The 10976-nt window shown below is 34.8% G+C and overlaps 1 protein-coding gene across 8 annotated transcripts in view; it reads right to left on the reverse strand.

The window, feature by feature from the left end:
• nbas (NBAS subunit of NRZ tethering complex) overlaps positions 1–10976 on the reverse strand; it is a 378367-nt gene that overhangs the window by 228966 nt on the left and 138425 nt on the right. For all 8 annotated transcript variants that reach the window (XR_012395546.1, XR_012395545.1, XR_012395547.1 and 5 more), the window contains exon 32: positions 4668–4781. Coding sequence is in view for 4 of the 8 variants with exons in the window: in XM_073932555.1 (XP_073788656.1) it covers positions 4668–4781 (114 nt within the window). In the remaining 4 variants the exon portion in view is untranslated. The remainder of the gene's footprint in view (positions 1–4667; positions 4782–10976) is intronic.

Raw genomic sequence — 10976 nt, forward strand, 5'->3', positions numbered from 1 at the left:
ATATATATATATATATATATATATATATATATATAATAATATATATTCATACAATACAAACAAACTAACGGCCCGTTTTCACTGCGCTGTACAGTTCAGTCCAATGTAATACAGTATGACTCTATTTCCATTTTCACTGTCAAAATACCAAAATAGTGAACCATACCATATTTTTTTGGTACGTAGCACAACAGTACACCACCAAAAAGCTTGATCTAGTCTCACTGCTTAACACCGATTGGTTTAAAGACAATATTCAGTAGCCCATCAACAATAAAACAAGTGAACAACAACACATGAAGTTTCATTTTTAAGTACACAGCCAAAACAAAACAATGAGCCATTCTCAAACAAAGCTTGTCACCTATGTAGTGTCAACATTTGAAATAATGAACTGTAGTTCGCAAATGACACAATATGTGAACTACCCGTACGGCTTTCTTCTTTGAGCGAGAATGGTGTCCATCACAATTTTCTGGCATACACCACACATTTCGACTGCCAACAGTTCCCTTACATGGCTGGGAAGCCTGATCATGGTTGGCCCACACTAAACCACGCTGTACTGTATTGTTTTGTTATGAACTCTACCGCTTAGCAGAAATGATGCATAAAAAGGATCAACAAACAACCAAATCTAACTGCATTGTGTATCCGGCCTAATAAACTCCTCAACCTCTGTCAGGTTCTGATCACAATCATATATTAGCAAAAGTGGCATAAATCATCACTCCACTACTCAAAGGTTCAATCTGATGGGAGTGCAAAGGTCCAGAACATGAGGCTGCTTAGCAGTAAATTCATTTCCTTTCAGATGCTTATTTTGATCAATTCTTGGATGGCTGCTAAGATGTTGTACAAAATACAACAATCACATTTCAGAGAACGCCCTCTTAGACAGCTCTGATCTCAGTCTAAAATAAAGAAGACCAAGAAGCCTGATGAAAACAGTGATAGGGGCTGTCTTTTTCATTAAATCCTGTGTCAAGCATCAAAGGCCAGAGAGGCAATAATATGAGAGAAGGCAGGAAAGAGAGTGTGCACATGTGTAAACATCTGCGATTGCATCTGCTAGTGAAACCTAAAGGACTGCTACTACAGAAATGGCCTTATTCCAAACTGATTCACATTTGAAGTCAAAATCATTAGCAATCCTGTAAATTATTATTTTTTCTATTTCATTCTTTTTTAAATATATCCCTAACAATGTTTAGCAGAGCAAGGAATTGTTCACACTATTTCCTAATAATATTTTTTTTTTCTTCTAAGGGGAAAGTCTTGTTTTATTTCGCCTAGAATAGAAGCAATATTATTATTATTATTATTTTAAATCAATTTATGGTCAATATTATTAGCCCTATTAAGCAATGTTTTTAGATTGCCTGCAAACAAACCGTCATTATAATACCTTGCCTAATTACACTAACTTACATAATTAACCTAGTTTAGCCAATAAATTGCACTTTAAGTTGAATGCTAGTATCGTGAAAAATTATCTAGTGAAATATTATGTATATAATATAATATATTATATAAATAAATATATAATAGATATATATTTAGGCTAATAATTCAGATGGGCTTATAATTCTGACTTCAGCTGTATATGTGCCATGGAAATGTTGATAATTCAGGAGTATTTACTGCCGCCAGATTTTCCTCATTTCACCTTTTTTCCTGTACCAGTGAAAGCAGTGCTGAGACACACGCACAAACAAAACAGCCCTACGGGCATTAGTCGAGGGTAAGCCAAGGTGAATACATCAAACACTAGTACGGCAAACACCCAGTCACTTCATAGAGAGCTAATCAATTCCTCTATATACGACAAGAAGAGCTTCTGACGGCCTGCATACTGATCCGTACTGAGGAGAGTCAGAGCTCTGGAATAACCTCATTTACCCCTGTAACCAACAAATGCACTGACACTTCACCCTAGAGTTTGGGGTGAATATTTTGAAGTACTAGTCAGAATTATTAACCCTCATGTACATTTTTCAGTTTAACGGAAATACGTTTTTTTCAACACATTTCTAAACATAACAGTTTTAATAATTTATTTCTAATAACTGATTTATAAGTAAATGATGACAAATAATTGCCATGATGACAGTACAAAATATTTTACTAGATATAGTAGATATAGAATTACTAGCAATTTAAAGGCTTAACTAGGTTAATTAGGGTAATTAGGCAAGTTATGACAATTAGGCTAATCATTGTATAGTGATGGTTTGTTCTGTAGACTATCTAAAAAGATATACTGTATATATAGCTTAACAGGGATAATGATATTGACCAAATTTTATTTTATTTTTTTAAATAAAAACTGCTTTGAGTTGACAGGAGGGCAAGTAATTTGGACTAAGTGTATATGCTCCGTTTTGGTTCTAGCTTTTTCAATCCTTCCGTTCAGTTTTAAAGACCAAACAATTTCTTATTACAGTAGTTGTTGATGCTTTGTGTTTAATGTTGCTGCAGTAGTGCTGGGCGATATGACATATCTCATATCACAATACGTCAAATCATATTTTCATAATAAATATTTTGAAATAGTACCATTTTTGCAAATTCAAACAAATCAATAAATATATAATATGATATAATATAATATAATATAATATAATATAATATGATATGATATAATATAATATAATATAATATAATATAATATAATATAATATAATATAATATAATATAATATAATATAATATAATATAATATATGATCCGATTTCTAACTTTTAGAACTTCTGAGCAAATTATAAAAAATGTAGAAATATGACATACATATTAATAAAATCTAAAATACTTTTTTTAAAAAACAAATAATCACAGGTCCAGCATGCAAGTACAAAGATGACGCGTCGGTTTCTCATTATTATTGACAATGGCGGATGTTGTCGTTTATCAGTGGAGTTCATTCACATTTAGACAGATCGCCATGCAGCTGTGTTTGCCTAAATCCTCTAGATTACCAACAGGGTTAGAGGTTAAAATAGACAGGGCAAGAGACCTGCTGCAGTCTGCATTCAGACCTGTGATTCAGACCCGGGGATTGAGGGAAAAGTCCTCATTAATACTGTTTATATGAACACGATTGTCTTTATAATGATATAAATTGTGGTTATCTGTATATAAATTTACGAATAACAAATGTAGCAGGGCATTAAATTACCGTTTATTTCTTTGCATTTGAACTTTGTAAACTATAAAATCATGCGTCTCCTCATAGTTTGTGTCTCATTTTGTGAGCTAACTGACAACAGTTGTTCGCTCCACACCTTCTGCCCTGCTGGCCACGCTCACTCCTGCCTTTTGCTCGTGGAGCTCCATGCCCATTATGATGCATCTTTTGAAAAGAATCTGAGGTAGACCTGAACTGAAAGTGGGGGGTGTCATGGCTCTTTAACATCACGTAAACAAACAATACGTTGCTCAGTTTTCTGAAAAATATCTATTTACTGCATTCATGTGGACAATTTAATTATCCCTGTTAAAATCAGAGATGAAAATATCAATACATTACCACTGTTCATAAGTATGCCCACAACACTTACTGACTAGAAGTATTGATCTACTGCTACTGCTAAAAAACATCCTAAAAGTGTAAAGTTTGGGAAAACGGCAAAGCTCTTACAAAACGAACAGCAAATAAATAACTTATAAAAGCTAAGGTTGGCAATAAATATTTTTGAAGGTTAACTATGTCCGATTCTTACCCATTGTTGACAACAGAATAGAAAGACTTAAGCTTCTAAAAGCTCCAAGACCTATTTGGAACCATATTGGTTAAAAAAGCTCAATTTATTTCAAGGCATTTTGCACTCATTCATTCTCTCAGTGTGATTTAGTTTAGTTTTCGGTCATACTGGTACAAATACAAATTACCCCACAATTACAATTACCCCACTGTCTTTAATTTTGAGCATGAGCAACACAGAGAGCCAAACATCCCAAGTGCGGTACAAATCAGTTGGATAAATGACCTGCAGTGAACAACACAGTATGCTGAAAACATGAGTCTGAGCACAAAAATAAAAAATTGGACATATTTTCATACCGAAATCTTTCTGGATTTACATCAGAAAGAATACCAATAGACTTCATAGCTTTACCGACTTCATGCTGATTCATGAAACCAACTGATTGTTGATTCATGAGGTCACATCCCTGAGGCGCATCTTTTTGGGCTGTCCGATGCAATATTAATCTCCAACCCCTGAGCAAAGCATACTTCAAAGAAATGTCTACTTATTCATTCAATCCCTCACTCATGCGTATTCATCTATTTATTCACCTGTATACAGGACGCTGCTGACTCAGCGGATACGGTAAAGCTTACAGATTAGCACCGTTTAATCTACACGGAATAGTTGGTGTAGTGCACCGCCTTCTGTCTTGTCATGATGGAACGGAAGTGGAAATATTTAGAACTTTCAGGGACTTTGCATTGACTAACAGCTAAAAGAAAGCCCTGGTTAGAGCTATGCCAAGTACTGATGTGAGTATTTTTTTTTTAATCGTAACTGCTGTGGCAGGCTGTCTGTGACAGCCTTGATGAATCGCCTGAGCTGGAAATACTTCCGTTCAAGCATTTTTCCTCAACGGACACACATAAACAGAACGCTAGCCTGATGCTGAGGGAAGTTTTCATTGGGTTTTTACCTGCAACGCGCAGCAGTCTGGCCAGGCTGAGAAGGAGAAGGGACTGTCGGTATGCAGTAGGGCACTGAGAGATGCACTCCTTTATCAATGATAGACGATCCGTCCGCAGACGCACTGCAGAGAGAGAGAGAGAGAGAGGGAGAGAGAGAGGTTCAAAACAAAGACCAAATGTAAGACCTAGAGGAAATGCAGCAGCCTATAGGCTATGTACAGACTACATGTAGGTTAGTCAAAATGTGCAGTATTCAATCACTTCTGTATATCCAGAATCTGGTCAGCTGCACATAGTGAGCCTACAGTATATTTACACACAATAAACAAACAGTGGAAGAGTATTAGATCAACAAACACAGCATAAAATATTACAAATTCTAAAAATAGTTCTAAATGATATGAAGAAAACTGCATGTTATAAGACCATATGGCAAATTTATGCAGATCAATTACTACACAGCTTCGTGTGCCACTATATCTACATGAAAAATGTAATAAGCATTGTCCAAATAGACCACAGTAAAAGAGTGGAAAATGTTATTTTAAAAACCACCTATAAACTTACTTATAAAACTACACATTAGTTCTATATTATACATGGTTTCAGCTATATTCATTCTTCCATGGCAGGGCGCCACACCAAAATTGATCCCGCCACGGCAACATTACAGCTTTTCATTCAAAACGATCAGTCCCGTTTTTTTCTTTTTTTTTTTTAATAGCAGGTGATAATAGCACCAAAAACTTATTAAAAGGCAAGTGAATTATGAAAGCGCAAACTTTTCTTTAACTGCAGTAGTGCTGTGCGTTATTTGTTTAACCCTTTAAGGTTACGTGCTGACTGACTGACTGGTTGATTGACAGGTGAGTGATGCGTGAGGCCAGCAAATACAACGTATAGCCGTTTCACTTTACTTCAGGACGTATTAATACCGCTCTGTAGGTCTATTGGAGAAATTCATAAATATTCCTAGCATATCTAATAAATGTTGGAGACATATTTGTTACATAAACGCACTAAATCGCACTTCAGCAGCGTTTATTTGAGAGCGCACAAGATCTGGGCTTGAGCAGCGTATATTTGAGGTGGCGTGTAAGAAGTTTTGTGCACGAGAAAAGGAAATCGGCGCACAAGCAAAGAGATTCGAATGCTATAGGCAATTAAATAAATGCGATATTGACTTCTAAAATTGCGCTTGCGACATTTGTCATTGAAATAACGCCACAGGTAGCTGGTAGATCAGTGTAAAAAAAGTCTGCCGCCACAGCTGGAAAAATCCTAGAGGAAACACAGTTAAATATTTGTCATACTGTATATAGGGAGACATTTTAAAATATACATATATGTAATATATTAAATATTGCATGTATAATAAGGACTTGATATTAACACCCGTTTTCGCTTAAACGTTTTTTGAACAGATTATTAATATGTCTAACTGTAACTGTGTGATCACATGATCGTCCTTTCATCAACGCACACTGTATGTTTTTCACCTGCTTTCTTTTGCTTAGTTATTTTGTTAATACGGTTTAATAATCATCCTTTCAATAACACTGCTTAAATATGAGATTTACTCTCCATTCATGTATAGTGAACTGAACTTTAGGCAGATCACTGTGCATAATTCTTTTTTAAAAGTCAATTAAAAAAAAAGATTTTGTTGTGTATACAGTACAGCTATATTTTGTTTGTTTTGACACGATTTAAAAGTTTGGGCTAAGGCTTTCTTTCTTTCTTTTCTTTTCTTTTCTTTTCTTTTTTGGTGTGGCTAGAGAAGAATGTGATAAATCCTCAGTGTTGTGCCCTTAAAAGTCATGTAAAATAAAAACTAATTGCAATGTGACACTGAAACCACAAGCCATTTGACTATGCTCATTGAGCAAGATCACGTATAACACTCAAAAAGTAAAATGATCAAGGAGGCATGTGGACATAACACAAAAATCTAAATCAAGAAATATTAACGTCAAATTCAAATTTATGTATGTATAATACGTTTTCCTAACAACAAAATTGTGGCTGGTGAAAATGGCAAGTGACAAGCAATGTTGAAAAGCTACTTGCCACAGTGGCTGGTGATCAAAAATGTTAATGTCAAGACCTGGTAATAAATATAAAAATTCTATATCTTCAATTACAGTTAAAGTCAGAATTATTAAACTCTCTGAATTATTAGCTCACCTGTTTATTTTTTTCCCAATTTCTGTTTGATGGAGAGAAGATTTTTTTCAACACATTTCCAAACATAATAGTTTTAATAACTCATTTCTAATAACTGATTTATTTTATCTTTGTCATGATGACAGTAAATAATATTTGACTAGATATTTTTCCAAGACCCTCCTATAAAGCTTAAAGTGACATTTAAAGGCTCAACTAGGTTACCTAGGCCGCTTAGGGTAATTAGGCAAGTTATTGTATAACGATGGTTTGTTCTGTAGACCACTGAGAGAAAAAAAAAAAAAAACGTAAAGGGGCTAATAATTGTAACCCTAAAAATGGTTAAAAAAAATTGGAATAAATACATTTTTATTAAATTTATTCTTAACTGGTTTATAAAAAACAAGCAGATTAAATATTTGAAAACCTTTTTATTTCATTTTTTGTCGATTTTATGTATTTCAAGTTAATTTAATGATGATTTTTATTAGACACATTATAAAACCCCAAAATTTATTAGATACATTCCAGTATGCCAAAAGAACAGGATTCTTTTTATTTCTTTTTAAAAATTTAACCTGTACCTCTTTCCACAAAAATAAAATAAAATAAGTAAATAAATAAAAAGTGGGCATTATTAAGCATTCCATTTACGGCACAGCAAAACCCCAAAACTACAGAAAATTTATGAAAACGCGCATGCATTCTCCTCACTCCTCTGTCATAACCACCAAGTATTTGTGATGTGTGGTAATTGGATGGACACAAAGCATGTCTCAGCTGTCTGACCGAGCACAGTTTAAAATATTGAGCTGGAAGTGGTGTGTGCTGGAGGTCACGCTGGTCTGGAGCAGGCAGGGGGCCGAGCGGGGCTGTGAGTTACAGGCCTGCGGGGGTCCAGACAGCTCCATCTACAGAGCAGACACCACAGGAGCAGCACCTGAACCGCACACAGACCCGCCAGTCATCAGCAGCACCTGCCAAAGCCATTAACCTGCATCCAAAAACAGCCACAACACCCAGAGCTCTGTGTGTTCTTCAACCTGAGAGCCGCTGATTACAGTTAAACTTTTGCTTTTTATCTCGAGTAGGAAAGTGCAGGTTTAAATGAATAGAGAGGATCAGAATATGAGAAATAAGTAGGTCACCTAAGAAGCAAGTCAAAAAGACAGTCTTTGTTTTTTTTGTTTATTAATTTTTTTTAGCTTATACAATGTCGTGATAATTAGTTTAATGCTTTATTTCAGGTAAAATGTTCTAAATTGACTTTGACTTGTATTTCATTGCAGATATAAACATTTTTCATGATTTTTGTGGTTTTTTTTTTTTCCAATTCTAATTTTACTTTTAGCAACACATTTAAAAAAAATAAAGCCTTTACCACTTTGTAATGTTGCCATTCCTTTTCACAACACTCAACAGATGTTTAGGGACTGAAGACACTAAGAGATGGTTTCAGGTTTAATTTTGTGTCATTCTTCCTGCAAACAAGTCTTAAGATGGGGAACAGTATGGGGTCTTTGTTACATTTTGCAGCTCAAAATATGCCACACATTCTCTGTTGGAGACAGGTCAGGACTGCAGACAGGCCAGTAAAATACTTGAATCCTCTTCCTTCTCAGCCAGGACTTTGTAATATGTGCAGAATGTGGTTTTGCAGTGTCTTGTTGAAATATGCATGGGCATCCCTGGAAACAGCAGCAGCATATTGTCCTCTAAAATTTCTATGCACTTTTCTGCATCAATGGTGCCATCACAGAGGTGCAAGTGACTTTTTCCAAGGGCACTGACACAACCTCATGCTGTACCATGACAGGTCCTGGTTTTTAAACTTGTTGTTGGTAACAGTCTGGATGATCCTTCTCTTCGTTAATACGGTGTGTACAAGATGTCTCTTTTTTCCCCCAAAAATACCTGAAATACTGATTCATTGGACCACAGCACATGTTTCCACTGTGTGATGGTCCATCCCAGATGCCTGGAGAAGGCCTGAGCCAGAGATAGTCTTGAGCCTATGTGATGATATTGCTTCTAGATCAGGGGTGTCCACACTTGGTCCTGGAGGGCCGGTGTCCCGGAGAGTTTAGCTCCAACCCTGATCAAACACACCTGAATCATCTAATACAGCTCTTGCTAGATACACTAGAAACATCCTGGCAGGTGTGTTGAAGCAAGTTTGAGCTAAACTCAGCAGGACACTGGCCCTCTAAGACCGAGTCTGGACACCCCTGTTCTAAATGAATGACGATTCTTGATGCAATGCTGCCTGAGAGATCGGAGATCATAGTTGTTTTCTTGCGCTTGTGCCCTTGTCTTTCACGCACTAATATTCCTCCAGATTCCTTGAGTTTTTTAATCATGTTATACACTGTTGAAGGATAAATATCCAAATGTCTTTCTATCTTTCTTTGAGGAACATTGTTTTTAATCATTTCAATAATTTTCTCAGGTATTTGTTGGCAAACTGGTAATCCTCAGCCCATCTTAGCTCCTAAAAGACAAGACCTTTTTTAGATGCTGCTTTTGTCTAAAATCTTAATAACAATCACCTGTTGACATCACCTGTTTCAAATCATAATTTAACCAATTTACCTATTTATTAGCCATACATTTCTTTTGCCCCAACTTTGTTTGGAATGTGCTGCAGGTCTGAATGACAGGAAATGGTGTATGTTAACAAATGAAACGAAGTTGACCAGACAAAACTTGAAATATTTTGTGTTCATATTTTCTGCAATGAAATACAAGTAAAATTTGTGTTTTCCCAACTTTTCAGATTTGGGGTTGTATTCAAATTTTGAGGTTAGTTTTCAGTTAGTTTTTATACTCTGTCACAGGAAAAGTAAAAAAAAGAAGAGATATGTTGTTTTTGTGTTTTGATATTTTTTCATAAATTATATATTTTTTAATCCATTGAAGAGTAATTTACAAAAACAATTATGAAAAATAATCGGTCTTTCCATTTGAACTCTTCAGAACAAAACCAATCATATATAGATAAATATTAAACAGGTGATATGCATTTACCAAGAAGACCAAATATGTTTAAATATTAAGTGATATTACAAACTTTCCTAATAAAAAAACATTATGTAAAATGTTGAATATTTAAATTAACATATGTATATAAATATAACAAACATGTTACAAATCAAATTAAATCTTTGAAATCTTCCTCTTATACAGTTTAAATTTGAATTATTGGCCCCACTTTTTATTCTTTTTTTAAATATTTACCAAATTATGTTTAACAGAGCAAGGAAATATTCCCAGTATGTCTGATAATAATTTTGCTTCTAGAGAAAGTCTTATTTGTTTTATTTTGGCAAGAATAAAAACAGCCTCTAATTATTTTAAGCCATATTAAGGTCAAAATTATTAGCCCCATTGAGCTATACATTTTTCGATAGTCTACAGAACAAACCATCATCATACACTAACTTGCCTAGTTAACCTAATTAACCAAGTTAAGCCTTTAAATGACTAATGTCTTTACAAATATCTAGTAAAATATTATGTACTGTCATAGCAGCAAAGATAAAATAAATCAGTTATTAGAAATGAGTTATTCAAACTATTATGTTTAGAAATGTGTTGAAAAAATCTTTTTGTTTAACAGAAATTGGGGAAAAAATTAAAAGGGGGCTAATAATTCTGACTTCAACTGTATGTTCTGTAATGTAAGCATCAGTTATTACAGTTTAACTCGGATTTTTGTCTCCAACAGAAAAGTGGAAATGTAATTAAATGGAAAGGATCAGAGAATGGGAATAAGCAGTTTAATATAGCAGAAAGTAGAACTTTGAGGAAGGCTACAGCTCCCCATTGGCTGACAGTAGGGAATATAATTTTTCCTGCTAAGGCAAAGATGCACGAACAGCCACTGGGTCATTTAGGTTAGCAAGGGTGAGTGAGCTCAGGGAGAGTTTCCACTTGATGTATTCAGGCTTCTTTCATAAGTTTAGGAAGAAGAGTTGAGATGCTCCAGGCCTTGACTAAAACAGTTCTCTCACTTATATAGAAGTACATCGAGAGATACACATGAGCAAAAAAAAAGGCCTTCATTTTTTTATTATTATTATTTTTTTCTAGTAACATGAGAACATTGACTTATTTTTTTACTTGAATTCATGTCTACCACATCACGAGGG

Source organism: Danio rerio, chromosome 20 (assembly GCF_049306965.1).
Source record: "Danio rerio strain Tuebingen ecotype United States chromosome 20, GRCz12tu, whole genome shotgun sequence".
In the NCBI taxonomy this organism is placed as follows: Eukaryota; Metazoa; Chordata; class Actinopteri; order Cypriniformes; family Danionidae; genus Danio; species Danio rerio.